The sequence below is a fragment of the Lepidochelys kempii genome, chromosome 6 (genome assembly GCF_965140285.1).
Source record: "Lepidochelys kempii isolate rLepKem1 chromosome 6, rLepKem1.hap1, whole genome shotgun sequence".
NCBI lineage: Eukaryota > Metazoa > Chordata > Testudines > Cheloniidae > Lepidochelys > Lepidochelys kempii.
Window position 1 is genome coordinate 71,925,976 of NC_136385.1, and position 19,514 is coordinate 71,945,489.

The following is a 19,514-nucleotide window of genomic DNA, read 5'->3' on the forward strand; positions in this document are numbered from 1 at the left end:
GTGTAGAGGGCTGGTTACTCCCTCCAAGAGCTCTTCCACTTGTGCCGCAGTCAGATCATTCAGCAGCGGACATTGGCATTACAGGTGCTAGGCCATGTTGTCCAGAAGGTGAGTGACCTTTGTATGGAAGTTCTTCCTCCTAGTTTACACTGCTGGCAATATCAGGGCCCAGATTCTCTAATGCGATAAGTTCGCTTTGCACTGCTCAGGCAGCACAAAGTGGATGGATTCCAGCCAGAAGACACCAGCAGAAAATTCCCCCTATGAAGGAGAACCTGTCACGGGTGTGAAGCTGGCAGAGCCAACTCCTGTATCATCTGTCCCTGCCACCTTGACAAAGGGGCAGGGTGTGTGTATGCACATGTCAGGTGTGGATCTGTGTGAATCCAAGTGGAATTGTGCTATGGGAGAACTGAGCCCCAGCTATCTCTAGAACAGGGGTCTCAAACACGCGGCCTGTGCGGTTATTTTCTGTGGCCCGCCAGCTCCCCGTGGTACCCCCACCTCCCCAGAAGTTACCTAGAGCAGCTCCGGCCTGGTGCGCACTGGGGGCAGGGCAGGCTTCCTCCCTGCCCTGTCCCTGCGCTGCTCTGGGAAGCAGTCAGGACCTGGGGGAGGGGAGGGGAGGGGAGGGGGACGACTCAGGGGTCTGTGTGTTGCCCTGGTTGCTCCTCCAGGTACCTCCCCCGAAGCTCCCATTGCCCAGGAATGGGGAACCGCGGCCAATGGGAGCTTCAGGGGAGGTACCTGGAGGAGCGGCCGAGGCAACACACAGACCCCTGTGCCACCGCCGCTGCTCCCCCGCCCCCCGGGTCCTGGCCGCTTCCCAGAGCGGTGTGGGGGCAGGGCAGGCTCCCTCCCTGCCTGCCTGCCCTGCCCCTGGTACGCGCCGGGCCGGACCCGCCCCCCAAACCCCTCCTGCAGCCGAAACCCCTGCCCTGCTGCACCCCACACCCCTACTGCACCCTGACCCCCTGCCTTAAGCCCCATGCTGCACCCCTCCTGCACCCCAACCCCCTGCCCAGAGCCCCCTCCTGCACCCCAATCCCCTGCCCTGAGCTGCCTGCCCCATCCTGCATCCCAACCCCCTGCCCTGAGCCCCCTGCTACACCCCTCCTGCACCCCCTGGAGGCAGGGAGGGGGTGGAGTTGGGGTGGGGATTTCAGGGAAGGGGTTGGAATGGAGGCAGGGAAGAGGCGGGGCAGGGGCAGAGCCTCACAAAAGGGGTGGAGTGGGGCGGAGCTGGGGCAGCTGTTGGGGGGTGGGGTGGGGCAGCGGTGCAGCCCTTGGGCCAATGAACTAGTCCTCACATGGCCCTCGTAGTCATTTGAGTTTGAGACCCCTGGGCTAGAAGAAGATGCTCAAAAGTGCTGTTCCGCAGTGTCGCAGACATTGCATATTTGGTGGCTCCATGGTTTCATCTGACTAGGGCTGTCAAGCGATTAAAAAAATTAATTTTGATTAATCACCCGATTAAACAATAAGAGAAGACCATTTATTTAAATATTTTTGGGTGTTTTTGACATTTTCAAATATATTGATTTCAATTACAACACCGAATACAAAGTGCACAGTGCTCACTTTATATTTATTTTTGATTACAAGTATTTGCACTGTAAAAAAACCAAAAATAGTGTTTTTCAGTTCGCAAATACTCTAGTGCAGTTTCTTTATCATGAAAGATGAACTTAAAAATGTAGAATTATGTACAAAAAAAACTGCACTCAAAAATAAAAAATTTTAGAACCTGCAAGTCCACTCAGTCCTACTTCTTGTTCAGCCAGTCACTCAGACAAACAAGTTTGTTTACATTTTCAAGAGATAATACTGCCCGGTTCTTGTTTACAGTGTCGCCTGACAGTGAGAACATGCGTTCTCTGTTGTAGCCGGAATCTCAAGATATTTATGTGCCAGATGCACTAAAGATTCATATGTCCCTTTATGCTTCAACCACCATTCCAGGGGACATGCGTCCATGCTGATGATGGGTTCTGCTTGTTAACCATCCAAAGCAGTGCGGACCGTCGCGTGCTCATTTTCATTATCTGAGTCAGATGCCACCAGAACAAGGTTGATTTTCTTTTTTGGTGGTTTGGGTTCTGTAGTTTCTGCATCAGAGTGTTGCTCTTTTAAGACTTCTGAAAGCATGCTCCACACCTTGTCCCACTCAGATTTTGGAAGGTACTTCAGAATCTTAAATCTTGGGTCGAGTGCTGTAGCTAGCCTTAGAAATCTCACATTGGTACCTTCTTTGCATTTTGTGAAATCTGCAGTGAAAGTGTTCTTAAAATGAACAACATGTGCTGGGTCATAGAGACTGCCATAACATGAAATATATGGCAGAATGCGGGTAAAACAGAGCAGGGGACAGACAATTCTCCCCCAAGGAGTTCAGTCACAAATTTAATTAACACATTATTTTTTTAACAAGCGTCATCAGCACGGAAGCATGTCCTCTGGAATGGTGGCCGAAGCATGAAGGGGCATACAAATGTTTAGCATATCTGGCATGTAAATACCTTGCAATGCTGGCTACAAAAGTGCCATGCAAATGCCTGTTCTCACTTTCTGGTGACATTGTAAATAAGAAGAGGGCAGCATTATCTCTTGTAAATGCAAACAAACTTGTTTGTCTTAGCTATTGGCTGAATAAGAAGTAGGACTGAGTGGACTTGTAGGCTCTGAGGTTTTACATTGTTTTGTTTTTGAGTGCAGTTATGTAACAAAAAAATCTACATTTGTAAGTTGCACTTTCATGACAAAGAGATTGCGCTTCAGTACTTGTATGAGGTGAATTGAAAAATACTATCTTTTGTTATTTTACAGTTCAAGTATTTGTAACAAAAATAATATACACTATGATTTCAGTTACAACACAGAATACAATATATATGAAAATGTAGAAAAACATCCAAAATATTTAATACATTTCAATTGGTATTCTATTGTTTAACAGTGCAATTAAAACTGCGATTAATCGCGATTAATTTTTTTGAGTTAACTGTGATTAATCTACAGTCTTATATCTGACATAAGCGATTTTATTACACTTCCTCTTCCGTTGGCTGAGCCAGCTATGTGACATGCTTGTTCTTATAGCAGGTGAGAATAAACAATCCTGCTCCTAAAGTAATGCACCAGCATCAGTGGCAGAATGAATTGTCTGCCTCAGTGGAAAGGAGCATAACTTCCTACTGGCTCACAGGGAAAGTACTGCAGGGGATGTCAGCAATGAATGATGCAGAGAGGACTTAATGTGAAGAACTTTTTGGGCTGGGGTGAGGAGCAGGAGTTTGGTCCAGAATTAAAAAGTCTGATCTCTGAGGTGAGGGAAGGGGAGCCATTCACATACAGAAAACAAAAGGAAAAGAATAGAAACCAAGGGATGAAGTGTCTTCCTACTCCTGCTGTACTTGCTTTTCACTCTCCCTGCCCCACACATTGATAGGGTTAGTGCAGTGGGGCTAGACCACAGTGGGAGAGCCTTAGTTCAGTTATAGGGATAGTTTGTCATGCTTAAATAGGAAATGAGTTGTGATCCCTCAAACTAAGTGTGAAATCTCAGCAAATGGCAGAATGGCATGAGGAACGTGGGACTGTTCCCTTCTAGTGGAGGTACAAAAGGAGTATTCTGGGGGGACTGTGGGTCGTGAAGCTGCAAGCAGTCTGGTGTTCGTGATGTGCACGGCCTTCCTCATGGATCCCCGTGTGTTTGCAGTGTAATTGCTCATGTATGTTTATCCCGTCGGGGCATGTTGGTGACCCTCCTGTGGAGAGAGGGGGAGGTTCAAAAGAAGCCATGGCAGGTTGTTAGTTGGAAACATTCCCAAAGTGCAGAGCATTGTGGGTATCTGAACTCAATATGGCTCTACTGAATTTCTCTGTGTCGTGCATGTCCACTGGAGTCCAGGATGCCCGTTGGATTCCCTTTTTAATTGGTTCTAAAGTCTCCTCGTGGGCAACTGCTAGCGTCATTCTGGGGTTAATCAGCTTTGGATTAAATAGTGTAAAAATGTGTAGCCACTATGTAATGTTCCAGTCTTGCCATGCAGCTCCCATTGGACAGGGTGCTCCATCGTTGTCACTGACCAAACGCAGCTTTCTTAGCTGCTTTACATTTAACATAGGCAACAGCAAGTGTGGTGCATGTTAATACACACCTGGCTTTAATGGGGTGACTCGGTGGATGCTGAGGATGTGGGTGGCATTTCTTTCAGGCCAAGGCTGGGGAGTTTGCCTCCTCCCTGAAGGGTAGTGTCCTGCGCTTGCTGCTCGATGCTGGATTCCTCTTCTTGTTGCGCTTCTCCTTGGATGATACGGTGGATAATGTCATTGCGGCATCTGTCCGGGCTCTCCATGCACTGCTGGTGTCCCCTGAAGATGAGGTGAGAGAGCGGTGCTGGGTGTAATAGCGATTTGGGTGTGGGAATCAGAAGGAAGGGACCTATTAAATCATTTGGATCAAGCTATATGATGGTCAGTGTCCCGTTATTCTCCACAGAACACTATTTTCATGCTTTGTTCAGTGTCACTGTAAGCAGTAGGGCTTCCATCGCTCCTTTTCCTTGGCCTAGTTACTCTTAATAGATCTCACTGTTCAGAATTTGTTCCTGCTGTTCAGACTAACTCTGCCTTGCCCTAAATTCATCTCAGGGCTGCTGAACTTCTCTCCCTTTTTTGGTGTTCATGTACACTGTATTATTTCACAGCCCCATTTTCAAGTTATATGTATTTAGTTCTTTTAATCTGACCTCTTACATCTATGGTTTCTGGCCCTTTATTGTGGTGCCTCCTTTCCAGCCAGTGGACTGGCAGCTGGACGCTCTCCCCCTCATGCCTTATCCCAGCACAGTTGCTGCCCTCACTCCATTCATCTGTCCATTTTTTCTGGTTCCCTCTCCTGTGCTCTTTTGCTCTGTTTTCTTGGTCTTGTTTCTTATTCTTTCCTGCGTGTGTCCCTCTTTCACCAGAAGACTACATGTCTTTTTTGAGGTGCAGATATCATTGATAGCTCTCTGAGACAAAGACCCACATGCCCTCCTGGCTGGGCTTTGCCCTGCAGAAGGAGCATGGGTGAGCCCTGCTGCCTGAATCTGCAGCCTTTTGACCAGGAGCTGCTCCCCTGGGGAGCTGCAGTAGGACTGCCACTGAAGTAGGCAAGGAAAGCAGGTAGCTTGCAGGCAGTCCCCTGCAACTTCCTCCAATCACAGGAGCATAGTCACAGTGGGGGAGGTGAGGTGAATGGAGGTTTCATGTAGCTTTCCCTGTTCTACTGTTCCTTTCCTCTGCTCCATCATCCCTTGGTCTAATTATGCTCTCCTGGGTGGGCCCTGCCCCCTGCATTGGAAACAGTGCCATAAACCAATCCTTCCAACCTCTTAATGATTTTTTTCTCTGACTCCCTTTTGAATTGTCTGCATGTTTCTGGTAACTAGGTGTCCAGAGCAAAATGCAGTAGTCAAGGTGTTCTCTGCTGGAGCCATAAAGAAGGAATGTTGCCTTCTTGACTTGTGGTATGATGTCTTTGCATATGCAAGGCCAGAAACTCTACCAACAATTGCACTATAAAGGCATCTGTCTGTGTTGAGATTTCTCATTTTGAACATCCTCAGTGTGTCACTCACGTTATCAGGCTTCAGAGGGTGGCTCCAGACCTACGAGGGAAGGATGGTCTTGTGTGTAGAGCTCTGGACTGGGCATCTGCCATTGTGTCCTTGGCTCTGCCACAGACATGTGGCGTGATCTTTGACAAGTCTCACAGCCTCAGTCTTCCTGTGTCAAATGGGGATAAACAATACTGCCTTGCCTCCAAACATCCCCGTGAGACTCCATTTATTAATAATTGTCAAGCACTCTGAGATCATTAGCTGGATGATAATTTACATGTGCAAAGTACTTATCTCACCTTCGTCTGTGCATGACCTCACTCTTGAGGAGTACTCCAGCTTTTCCAGGTATGCCAAGTTTCTGCCTAGTTAAGGGTCTGTTAATACTTCTGTTATCTTTGTTATAATTTCAGGGCTTTATCATTCTAGCCTAAATGTTCCTGTCATCCATAAATTAGTCTTGCCAAAGGGAGGCAAGGGTGACTTATTTCTATTAATTATTTGAAGACTGAAATAATCTATGTAGAGTTTGACTTCTAGATTTAAAACAGTGGATCCCAATTTCAGGGCTTCGAGCTGGAATCCCAGCCTTCTCTCTGAGCCCTTGACTTCATAGTTTACCCTTCATCTTGTCAGCATTGCTTTTTGTGCCTAATAATAGTTCAAACTTCTATAGCACCTTTCATCCAAGATTGTTTGGGAACTTTACAAGCATTAACTAAGCTGCACGACACACTTATGTGGCAGGCAGCTAGTAGAATAATTGTTTTACTGATTGGCAGACCAAGTGATAAGTTTAAAGGGACTCTGTCAAGTAGTTGAAGCCTCAGATTTAGTTTTCATTTAAAAAAATAAAATAAGTTTTTTCTGCAGTTAAAAACATTCACTGGAAAACAGGTCTGGTTTGGATGGAAACATTTCTCTGAAGTGGTGGAAGCTCAAATATTTACAGCCTTGTTCTAGAGCAGGAGAACCTGAATGTGAAATGGGATAGAAACAAAAGTAAAGCTGTCTAGTCTATATGTTCATTGTCCAAGCTGAGAAAGATGCAAAAAGTAAACAAAGTTTAATATAGAGGAAAATGGATAACACTTATTTTAACATACTTTTTAACTCGAGTGCACCTCTATGTAACCCATTTGAGATCAACAGTGAGCCAGTGGTAGAAACCAAAATAGAACCCAAGAATATTGTCTTCCAGGTAACCACTAGATAAACAGTTACTACCCATCCTGCGTATCTGTTCAGAATGCTTTTGTCTCAGTGGAATTTGGACCAGTCTGAGGTTGGCATCATCCCCAGGTCCTTTTAGCTTAGACTTGGGCTTTGTGAATACACCATGGTTTCTTGTTCCCATTTTGGGTTGCACTGGCTTGTATTCAAAAGCATTTTTAAAATGCTTCCCTTTTCACCCTCCCTTTGCTATAAGTTATGTATGTGCTTTTCTTTTCCTCACAGGAGTATCTTGACCAGACTTTCTCATGGTACCAGGGGATGGCTGTGTTCCCCTTCACCCCCAACAGTGAAGAGGAGGAGGAGGAGGAGGAGGAAGAGGAAGAATTGACTCTAATGGAAAAGACACCACGGAAAAAATCAAGGGATGAAAACAAGCCAGATCCAGATGTGGCCCGGTATGATGTCATAAAGGTAAACCCATAGCTGTGTCTGGAATCTCGCCAGCAAAACCATATCTTGCATGAAGGCTGTATGTGCTGTTAAAGCTAGCTAGATGGACCTGTACATTGAAATTCCAGTTTGATTTCTGGAACATTGGTGACCTTGATGTCACCATCATTTATGGGATGTCACTTAAGTGAGACCACCTAATAATTCATCCACCTCCCTCTTATATTTGCATCTTGCAATTAAACCCTTATAACTTTAATGTGAATTCTGCATGTACTTCTGTTCATCCTTGTCCCACTGATATGAGACCTAGAAACACAGTCATTTTTGTTATCTCAGAGCCAACCTTCTAGGTAATGATAGTATGGCCACCATTACTCACTGTGGTATATAAATCCTCAGTTATAGCATTTTGACCCACGTGCTTAAGGCTTTCACCATGTTACTCCGTTTCCCTGGGATACTCCAGCTGAATAGCTCAGGGGTAGCTAGATCTCTGTTCTACTCAGAGATACTGGCAGTGTGTTTAAAGGAGTAGTAACCGAGACCTGAATCAAAGCAGAGGAGAACTCAGCTTGTGGTGCTGAATGAAAAGTTTGTCATTCTCAGATCAGTATAACTGCTAAATCCTGCTGATGTGATTGTTGTCCTCAAGTAGTGTTATAACTAATCTGAACTAACATGAATTTTTGTGAATTAATGAACAGATGCTCACAAGATGTTAGCTACAACCTTAATCCAAAAATGAACCCAGCAGAAACAGGCTGGTGACATTAGAGGAAATGCTGTTTGCGATCTAACAGTTACTAAATAATAAAGTACCTGGTCTTAACAATATTTCATCAAAACTGCTCAAGAGTGGAGTTTCAGCTTTTAGTTGTCTTAAAAGTTTGGGAAACCAGTCACATTCCAGAAGATTGGAAAAGGGGCTGCTTCATCTCCTTTTAAAAAAAGGACAGCGATCATCTTGTACAAAATGAGACACAACCAGTGTGGTTTCCATACTGGTCAGTCCCTGCTATATATACTTTGTGGAATGTTATTGAAAAACGACTAGAGTGACAAAAGGAAGTTCAGATTGTGTTTATAGATTCTGCGGCCACCCTTGACTCAGTGCATCCATCAGCACTGAGGGTACTGCTATGCTAGTATGGGATGCCTCAGGATATAGTGTGCCTAGTGGTTGAGTTGTACCACAGTATGTTTAGATGTATGAGAGTCAACAGTTGTATTAGGTTGATTTTTCGGTAGAATAAGGGGTGTGCCACGTGTGTGTTCGCTCCCCAACTTTATTTACTGTTCTGATAGACTGTCTGATGACAAAGCTGGTTGAGGCCAAAGTAGGAGGTCTGAAATTTTAAAGATTCATCTTTAGAAGGTCTCGTATGTGGATGATGATGCCTTACTTGGAGGGAGTACTGACCGACTACAGTTAATGCTGGAAGAGCTGCGAAAAACTGATGGGTCTATGGATTTAAGACCAATGGTGATAAAACCAAAGCTATGCATGCCTCCTATAAAACAGAAATGAATGACCTATCGACACCGCATGTAGAAGGCCGTGACATTGAATGGTGGAATTGTTTTATCTATCCAGGTAGTTGGTTGACAGCAGAAGGTTCTATAACCAAAGAAGTCATACGTTTGATCGGTCTTGTGTCAGTGGCATTTTAGTATCTTCAGAGGTCTGTTTGGCTGGATGCATGTCTTTGTGACAACTAAGATAGGAGTGTTCAACATGATACTGATGAGCAGAAACATGGCTGTTAAAAACAGCTGAGGAGAGGAAACTAAACTGTTTTCAATGCCAATAATTATGGCAGCTTCTTAAAATCCGTTGATTTGATTTTTTGTAACGAACTAGGAGATACTTAGACAATCCCAGCAAGTTGCAGGCTTGCACTAGTTGGGAACAAGATGACTACAGTGGTAGGGTCATGTCCAACGTGCATAAGAAGGGGTATGCTTTTACAGAACGTTTATAGAGTGCGGTCGCAAGAAGTAGAGCATAAGGATGACCATGAATGAAGTTGGAAGGTGCAATTTTGAGGGATTTAAGAAGGCTATATCCTCCCATACTGACTCTTATCAAAGGAAGAAGGTTTGCAAGGGACCTTTCAAGATACAGGTCCACGGCTATGTCATAGCCATATGAATCTTCTGCTTCTTTGAAATTCAGTTCCCTCTATTTTTATTGCAAGTGCATTTTATATTAAATGCCAGAACAGATCACCAAGATGTTACCATAAAACATGAGTAGTAAATCCACATGTTTTTGGAAATACCTGCTTTCCAGGTCCAAAAATGAATGTCACTTGACTTTCAGATTCTGTTCCCTCCTTTGACACTGACTCTGATCTCCCACTGTTTAACCCTAAAAAATGACCTAATCTTTCTGGGATTAACTGTTGTCATAAAAATAAAGGGAAGGGTAACCACCTTTCTGTATATAGTGCTATAAAATCCCTCCTGGCCAGCGGCAAAACCCTTTCACCTGTAAAGGGTTAAGAAGCCAAAATAACCTTGCTGGCACGTGACCAATGAGGAGACAAGATACTTTCAAACTGGGAGGGGCAGGAAACAAAGGGTTCGTCTGTCTGGGTGATGCTTTTGCTGGGAACAGATCAGGAATGCAGTCTCAGAACTTCTGTTTGTTAGTAAGTAATCTAGCTAGAAATACGTTAGATTTCCTTTTGTTTAATGGCTGGTAAAATAAGCTGTGCTGGATGGAATGTATATTCCTGTTTTTGTGTCTTTTTGTAACTTAAGGTTTTGCGTAGAGGGATTCTCTATGTTTTGAATCTGATTACCCTGTAAGGTATTTACCGTCCTGATTTTACAGAGGTGATTCTTTTACCTTTTCTTCAATTAAAATTCTTCTTTTAAGAACCTGATTGATTTTTCATTGTTCTTAAGATCCAAGGGTTTGGGTCTGTGTTCACCTGTACAAATTGGTGAGGATTTTTATCAAGCCTTCCCCAGGAAAGAGGGTGTAGGGCTTGGGGGGATATTTTGTGGGAAGACGTCTCCAAGTGGGCTCTTTCCCTGTTCTTTGTTTAACACGCTTGGTGGTGGCAGCATACAGTTCAAGGACAAGGCAAAGTTTGTACCTTGGGGAAGTTTTTAACCTAAGCTGGTAAACCTAAGCTGGTAAGAATAAGCTTAGGGGGTCTTTCATGCAGGTCCCCACATCTGTACCGTAGAGTTCAGAGTGGGGAAGGAACCTTGACAACTGTCCATTCTCAGTTTCTGGTTCTGGACACTGCCAGAGACAGGATACTGAACTAGATGGGGATCAGTGGCCAGTTTCAGCAAAGGTGGGAGAACCCGTACAGGCACATTATTTCATAATTGTCTATTACGGTGGAAATGGTCTTCCTATCCCCTGTCAGTCAGTAGTTGTCTTATGCGCTGAAGCATGTGGGTTTGGATCCCTCATACACTGGTCTGATCCCATATGGAAGTTCGGTTGCTCTTTCTCTCTCTCTCTCTCCCAACTTATACTTGTTTGTCTTTGCACTAGCAGCTCTGAGTGGAGAGTTCTCCCGTTAAAACAAAGGATGGTTTTCAATCCTGTTCTTATAAATAGACACCTATTTTACAGGGCTTTCTTTCCAGCGGCTGTAGCATGAACACTGTGTATAGAGCTAATGTTAGGAACATGATGGGTTTGTTTTTGTTTTCTTTGTCTTGCAGGGGCTTCTGAAGACTCAGTTTCTTCATCGGCTGAGGTACATCCTTGAGGTGGTGCGACCTGTCCCCGCTGTAGTTCTGGACATCTTGGATATTCTCACCCGGGTAGCAAGGCACTCCTCTGAAGCATGCAGTCAGGTACCCACCTGTGCAGGCGGTTAGAGAGAAGGGGCAATGGGTGAGGAGGGGGAATGGTGAGGAAGAAGATGGAGAAATGGAGAGGGGATAGGGAGGCTCAGTATTGTTGTGCTACTTGCTCCTGCTGACAATCAAACTGCCGGAGTTGCGTTCCTGCCCTGAGAGTCAATGTCTGTGTTGCTTGCTTTTGTACAGCTCCTGGCCTGTCCTCGGCTGATTGAGACCATCGTTAGAGAGTTTCTCCCTATCCAGTGGGATCCCCGGGTAGCTGAACCAGGGCACTTGCTCACCAGCCTCCATGGAGTTGCGTGTGCCACCGCCATGAAGTTAATCAGAGTCCTGGCATCTGGGGGGAGGAATGCAACAGCCAGACTGGTAAGCAGTATGATTCAGCATGGTCTTTCTGGTCACAACGGGCAGAAGTGGAAGCCCTGGTTTTAATATGCCTTGGTTTCTAAATAAAGGGAGGGAATTAACTAGAGATGGGTCTGAGTTGCAGATTTGGACCCAGAGTTCATGTGGAGGGAAGGGTTCTGATTTGGATCCATCTCTGGAATGAAGAAAAGCAGCTGGCTTCCAAACACTTAAATATTAGCAGTGTAACTCCCAGCCCCTCCATCTCTGTCTCTCTCAGCCATATGCTGCCAAATGCATATGTTCTATGTAATTTGATTGACTGTTAAGAGGCGTCCCTGAAGGTCAGACAGTCCTCTTAGGAGGCCAAGAGTGTATGTGTGGACGTGTGTTGGGAAAGTGCTGGCAGCATCTCTGTAGAGGTGCCCTCTTACAACTGTTCTACCCAAGAAGGTACCAGGTGCTTTCTCACACACCTCCTTGAGTCCATTACTTAATGAAACCATAAAGAGGATGAATACTCGGCAGGTAATCTGCCTTCAGAAATAGTCATTCTTCCTTTATGCTATCCCTGCTCATCAAACTGATGACCTCACTTCCAACAACCAATCAGAAAAACAAATGAAGTCAGTTATGCAAGGCAGCGTATGAAGTCAGCATGGCTAGCAGGTACCTGTCATAATACAGCAGGCACCTCCCGGAGTTCTCAATTCAGTGTTTATAGAGGCTCCTAATAGATTGATATCCAAGAAACTAAATTAAAACCTGAAGGTTTCCAAGAGAGCAGGAGCCCATGATCAAATAAAGCACCTGAACAGACATGAGACACCCCGTTTTGAAAGAGGAAAACCTATTGAACAACCACCAAATATCAAAAATTAGGTCACTCTTTTATATTAAGTTTCCATTTATAAATGGCTTATAAAGGATTAGTAGGCTTTTAATAAAAGGTTAATCAGTAGTTATAGAATGTTAGAGTCCCACAATGGGTTGCTTATAACATGTTTGTAACATGCTTGTAACATTTATTGATCATTTAGTAAACCCTTATAAATGGAACCTTAATGTAACACAAACTAAACCGATCACTTTGAATGTTACAGTGAGCTGTATGATTCTAAAGGAGAGTTTAGAATGGGTTGAATTAAAATTAGCATTGCACACATTAAATGAACAAGAAACTGGCTAACTGATAGGTCTCAAAATGTAATTGTAAACAGGGAATCATCATAGAATGATGTATTTCTAGTGGGGTTCTACAGGGATTGGTTGTTGGCCCTATGCTATTTAACATTTTGATCAGTGACCTGGAAAAAAACACAAAATAATCCCTGAGAAAATTTGCAGATATGACACAATTGGGGGAGTTGGAAATAATGAAGAGGACAGGCCACTGATACAGTGATCAACATCACTGAATGGTAACCTGGGCACAAGCAAACAATATGTGTTTTAATATGGCTAAATGTAAATGTATACATCTAGGAACCAAGATTGGGGGCCATCTTTACAGAATGGGGGACCTATCCTGAGAGGCAGTGACTCTGAAAAAGATTTTGAGATCATGGTGGATAATCAGCTGAATCACAGAATCAGCTCCCAGTGTGATGCTGTGACCAACAGGGATTAATGCAGTCCTTGGATACTTAAACGAGTGAATCGAGTAAGAGCGGAGAGGTTATTTTACCTTTATATTTGGCACCAGTGCATCTGCTGCTCGAATACTGTGTCCAGTTCTGGTGCCCACAATTCAAGGAAGATGTTGATGATAAATTAGAGAGGGTACAGAAGGGCCATGAGAATGATCAAAGGATTAGAAAACATGCCTTATAGTGACAGACTCAGAAATTGGATCTATTTAGCTTAAAGAGAAGATTAATGGGTAATTTGATTACAGTCTGTAAGTATGTAGGTGGGGAACAAATATTTGATAATGGGCTTTTCAATCAAGCAGTGAAAGGTATAACATGGTCCTGTGGCTGGAAGTTGAAGCTAGACAAATTCAGACTGGTAATATGGCATTCATTTTTAACGGTGAGGGTAATTAACCATTGGAACAGAGAGTCTTGGTAGATTCCCTATCACCAGTAACTTTTAAATCAAGATTGGATGTTTTTTGAAAAGGTCGTTCTCAGAATTATTTTGGGGAAGTTCTGTGACTTGTGTTATAGGGGACATCAGACTAGATGATCACAATAGTCCCTTCTGGCCTTTGAATCTATGAATGGAGGCTGCAGCTGCATGAGGCTTTAGTGAGAAGGCCCAAAGAAGACACACATCTTACTTCTTTATTTGTCTGCTTATTCTTTCCAGCTTAATAAATTTGAGCTGAAGAGTCGGCTGAGTCGGTTTATAGCTGAAGATCCTCAGGACCTGCCTCTCTGCAGGGAGGAAGCCATAAGGCTGAGCACTGAGGCTTTCCGGCTGTGGGCTGTGGCTGCTGGCTATGGTCAGTCCTGTGATCTGTACAGGTATGGCCCAAACCTGGAGAAATGGGGACTCAGTGTCTGTGTAATGAAGAGAATGAGCTGCCTGTTCCGGGGCAGGTAATTGCAGGGATCTGTGGAGCCTCCCCAGGGTGCTGTAAAACCTAGCTTCCATTGATTTCTATGTTGTGATCTCAACTTCTTCTGTCCTTTCATGATCTCCCTCGTTTAAATGAGCATTAGCACCAGCATCGTGCTGCTCCTTCTCCACACAACAAGAAATTCCCACTCTCCCAGCAGTTCGCGACTGGATTCAGCTCTTTCATATAACATGGGTGGTCTATGCATTCATGACCTCCAGGCTCAGTTGTTGCAACACACCTAGGAATGAACCCGACATCTGTAAGAAAGCTCTGAATGGTCCAACAAGCAGCAGCATGCCTGCTAAATGACACAGGCTAAATGTTAGTGGGCTGGGTCCAGGCTACAATCTTCTTCTGATAACTGTGCTATCCTGCAACCACAGACTTCTTTCCCAGAGGAATGCGGTTCGTAGGAGGGGAGGACAGAGCTTTTTCAGGGGCAGGGCTTTGGCTGTCGAGCTCCCTTTCAGAAGAGATTAGGGTGATGGGAAATTTCACTGTCTTCAGGCGAGAGACTTGTCGCTTCATAATAGTGCTTCCACAATATCCATCCCCCAATACTCCAAACCCGCTGACTAAGATCAGGACGTTTAGGATTATCTTTAAAAAAAAATCTTAATGCCAAGGAGTAGTTGGGAGAGAAACCGAAGAGGATTCCTTAAAGCTGCATGTCTGTACATATGTTACTCTGGGCAGGTGATTGAATGTTAGAGCAGTGAGTGTGGTATAAATACTTGGTTATGCTAGGGCAGTGCCCTATCTATCAGGAAGAACTTTGCACTAATTGAACATTCCCTTTTTGCTGAGCTTGGAATGACATTCTCCTGGTTTTGTTTTTTTACTCATCCTCCCCACCCCACCCCCATCACAAACTGCAGGGATCTCTACCCCGTGTTGGTGAAGATTCTCCAGTCCCTGCACCACTTGCTAAGTGATTGCCAGGAAAACCCCACATTTCCACTTTCCATCCAGCGAGCTACAGCTGTGGTCACCCTGCTGACCCACGTGACTCAAACAGCTGGCTGCACGGCAGAGCTGCAGGCCCGGCTTAGCAGGTAGGCCTGTCACTTTCTGTCAGCTGTGGTTTTAAAAGAACACTGTCTAGTTCTCTCCAGGGCATTGTTTGCAGTAGCTGCGCAGAAGCATGAATGTAGAATGGCCTACCCTCCCATTTTGTTTAACCTTCACTTTAGATAGGTCATGTTTGGAGCCTAAACTATGTGATAGTGTCCTGTTTTCCAGAGGTACCATCAGTGTGCTCAACAGTGTGTAATACATAGAAGAAAGCAGGATCCCTGTCCCAAAGATGTTCCTGGGTTTTGTAGAAATTCTGCAAAAGGACACGTGTTTTGAAAGTAGCTGAAGTAGTTATCTAGTGCATTGGGTGTGACATAAGGGGGAACAAGACAGTGACTAGAGATGGGGATATACGTGGAGATTAGAGTCAGAGTTGATCTATCCTGTACCTGGTACTTCTGTGTAATGAAAGTTGTGGTCAATTGAATTTAAAAGGTGCATCATTGAAGCACTTTCCCAGGAACACTAGTTTCTCCCATTGAGGACCTGGCTGTTGTCCTCCCATCACTCCACTGGTGAGAGTGTTGCTCATGCATCCTGAAGGTCACCTGTGCAGGAGTGGTTAAAAGATAAGAAACAAAGGGTAGGAATAAATGGTCAGTTTTCACAATGGAGAGAGGTAAATAGTGGTGTCCCCCAGGGATCTGTACTGGGAGCAGTCCTATTCAACATATTCATAAATGATCTGGAAAAAAGGGGTAAACGGTGAGGTGGCAAAATTTGCAGATGATACAAAATTACTCAAGATAGTTAAATTCCAGGCAGACTGCGAAGAGCTACAAAAGGATCTCTCAAAACTGGGTGACTGGCCAACAAAATGGCAGATGAAATTCAATGTTGATAAATGCAAAGTAATGCACATCGGAAAACATAATCCCAACTATCCATATAAAATGATGGGGTCTAAATTAGCTATTATCACTTAAGAAAGAGATCTTGGAGTCATTGTAGATTGTTCTGTGAAAACATCCACTCAATGTGTAGCAGCAGTCAAAAAAGCTAACAATGTTGGGAGTCATTAAGAAAGAGATAGATAATAAGGAAAAAAATATCACATTGCCTCTATATAAATCAATGGTACGCCAACATCTTGAATACTGTGTGCAGATGTGGTCGCCCCATCTCAAAAAAGATGTATTGGAATTGGAAAAGGTTCAGAAAAAGGTAACAAAAATGATTAGGGGTATGGATTGGCTGCTGTATGAGGAGAGATTAATAAAATTGGGACTTTTCACCTTGGAAAATACATGACTAAGCAGGGAATATGATAGAGGTCTATAAAACCATGACTGGTGTGGAGAAAGTAAATAAGGAAGTGTTATTTACTCCTCCTCATAACACTGGAAATAGGGGGCACCAAATGAAATTAATAGGCAGCAGGTTTAAAACAAACAAAAGGAAGTATTTCTTCACACAACACACAGTCAACCTCTGGAACTCTTTGCTAGAGGATGTTGTGAAGGCCAAGACTATAACAGAGTTCAAAAAAGAACTAGATAAATTCATGGAGGATAGGTCCATCAATGGCTATTAGCCAGGATGATCAGGGATGGTGTCCCTAGCCTCTGTTTGCCAGAAGCTGGGAATGGGCAACAGGGGCTGGAACACTTGATGATTACCTGTTCTGTTCATTCCCTCTGGGACCCCTGGCATTGGCCACTGTGGGAAAACAGGATACTGGGCTAGATGGACCTTTGGTCTGACCCAGTATGGCTGTTATGTTCTTAAGTGAATTCTCATGGTGGTGCTGGTCAGCTGTAGTTTAAAAAGTAACACCTGAGGACCGGTGAAAGGAAATGGGCATCATTAATAAAGCAGTCTTTGGTCCTCCATAAAATGCCACTCAAATAAACCTATTCCATGGTGGTTTTATTTTTAATGAAAAGCAAGTTTTTATGCCTCTTTTGGATTCCCTTTGATTGCTCCCTGTAAGGGTTGGAGATTCAGCTGCAACAGCTTGCATTAGTGTATGTGGAACCAGGCACTTGATGAGCAGTAACAAAGTGAAACTGACCTGCCTCATTTCATTGTCCAAACCAGTGGTTCTCAACCTATTTACCATTGTGGGCTGCATCCAATGCTACTTCTGTGGCCCTGAGGATGTCACATGGGCCGCAGCTCCTTGCTGATTGGACCACAAGCAGCCCGTGAGAAGCAGGTTGAGAATCGCTGGTCCAGACTGAGTGAGGTGCAGAAAGTGAATGGTGGAAAGCAAATTAGATTTTAGAAATTCCTTCACCTTTCAGAATTTCTGAGTGACAGAGAGATGTGAGAAAAAGATATATGAATTTTAACTTGACAATGACATGAGTATTCTTGTTTGCAAATTCCATAGGTATAAAACACCTCACTTTAAGACCATATCAAAATTCCTCAGGGGGAATGAGCTAAACCTTTTACTACATTCCTCACTGCTGCTACTCATCTCCCTCCTTCCCAGCCCAGTTTTTTGCAGTGAGGATTGTTCCATGAGCTAGCAATGCATTCTGTCATTCTTCTGTGTGTATTTACCACAGCTCTCCCTTATTTTTACTGAATATCAGACTATTACTGTCTGTCTGTCTCCCCCTTATTTCTATGAGGATGAGTGGGAGTAAATAGCTAAATCTCATAGTGGGAAAAAAATTAATAATGGGTTCCCCCAGGGAATCAATATTGAGTCCAGTGTCTTAATATTTATTACTGCTGTAGAGGAGGAGTAGACAGCGAAGCACTAGAATTTCCTGAAGATGGTTGGTTGGAAGAGAGCAAGGAGCTCCAGAGTAAGCTACCCAAATTGGGCGATTGGGTCAGCATGGCAGATAAATTTAAAGTAGATAAGTAGAAGGGAATGCAGGTAGGGGCAGTAGGATCAGGTGAGAATATCAACACATACTGGTACGTTCTGAATTAGTTGGAGCCCCTTAAGAGAGATCTGAAGTTGTTACAGATCATTCGACGACGGCATCTGCTCAAGGCGCACTAGCAGTTAAAAAGCTGCTAGTAAAGGGACAGACGCACATAATGTTGGCACTATGTACGTCCATGAGGCAGATTGGGCAGGTTTGTGGTGGCTCTGAGCCAGTACCTTGCCCTAGTGTCTGCCAGTCTTTAAGACTGCACATTGCTGGAAAGTATTTTTAGCTGTGATGATTCATGGATAAGATTCTTGTTGAGAAATTCCCCTTTGCCATATCATTCTTCTGTTACGTTGCAGCAGTGGTCCAGGGGATGGAGAGCAGATTCCTCCTCCACCAGTCACCTGGAATCAGGTGTCAGGCCTGAGACCCTTCCTGGAGACCAGTCTGAGGAGGTCTGTCCAGGAGATATCCCGGCTGGAAACCTGGCAAGCTCTCCAGCCTCTTACAACAACATACATCATCTACTTGGGGGTTTACTACAGTGTTTGCAGCCAACAGGTAAGGCCTGTTAAAGAACCAGGACATCCTTCCATGTCACCTGCTTGTGTGTTTTCTTCCTAACTCCTGAATTCCAAGCAAGGCTTGAAACAAGAGCAAGTCAGAAGGAAATGTAGCTGACAGTAAGTTGAAGACTATACATTGATCGCCAGTCCTTAAATCCAGGCTGGACAGCCTTTAAACTGCAGGCGACCATTGGCTGAACTGTCAGTGTCCTTCACATTCAGCAGTGCCCACAATCCTGTTTTCCCTGTGACTGAGTGTCATCCCATCAGTATTTGGAGTATAGGAACAATGAAGATGAGTGTATTTGCTGCCCAAAGGGCATTTGAGGTAAAGTTCTGTAATGACAGGGAGAGGAACCCAATAATTGGCATGGTACATGACCATCTTTAAAGTGAATTTTCTGAAATGTGTCAAGCCTCAAAATACATCAGCCTGACATCTTGCATTTACTCACAGAAAAAGTATCAGACAGGCAGCCACAGTGTAAGCATCCTGTGCACTGCCCCACCAAAAGGTCTCAGCCCTGACCTGGAAGAAATATCCCTTAAGAGTGTGGGATAATTTGGTATCTCTGGCCAGTCAGTCTTTGCTGCCCCCTCTGAGAGTGCCCAAAACATGTGCACTGTAGTGCCAGTTCAAGTGGTGTGGAGACTTGTCTGCTAGGAAGTGGATGGAGACCTCCAGCTCACTTCAAATAGGCCACCAAATAGCCAAAAGATGCTAATGACTGTCAGTCACTACAAACTTGGGGGTGGCTCTGAACTGGTGGCATTAGTGTTTGACGTCTCTAACACTCATTGGCAGACATTTATGCCATCCAGTCCTCCTGGGATATTTAGAAATCATTTTTATTTTTTTTAGAATCTTGAATTCTAATTCTAGAATGTTTTTTTCCCCTTTAAGAATAAAGGAAATTGTGTGTAAGACCCTGCCAGTACAAAGATTACTTATCCCCAATAATGTTCTTGTGGTTAGATGACATGAAAAAAAATGCAAAACATTAATTGGCAGGTATGAAAATCTGTCTCTGTTGTTGTCACAGTTCAC

General features: G+C 44.1%; 1 protein-coding gene across 7 annotated transcripts in view; it reads left to right on the top strand.

Annotated features, from left to right (window-relative positions):
- Positions 1-19,514, top strand: part of RPAP1 (RNA polymerase II associated protein 1) — a 53,731-nt gene that overhangs the window by 22,814 nt on the left and 11,403 nt on the right. For 6 of the 7 annotated variants that reach the window (XM_073348699.1, XM_073348704.1, XM_073348703.1 and 3 more), the window contains 8 exons: positions 7-108; positions 4,218-4,385; positions 7,065-7,253; positions 10,929-11,063; positions 11,259-11,438; positions 13,731-13,888; positions 14,865-15,041; positions 18,260-18,461. In XM_073348699.1, the coding sequence (XP_073204800.1) occupies positions 7-108; positions 4,218-4,385; positions 7,065-7,253; positions 10,929-11,063; positions 11,259-11,438; positions 13,731-13,888; positions 14,865-15,041; positions 18,260-18,461 (1,311 nt within the window). The remainder of the gene's footprint in view (positions 1-6; positions 109-4,217; positions 4,386-7,064; positions 7,254-10,928; positions 11,064-11,258; positions 11,439-13,730; positions 13,889-14,864; positions 15,042-18,259; positions 18,462-19,514) is intronic. The other variant, XM_073348701.1, reaches the window with a different exon arrangement.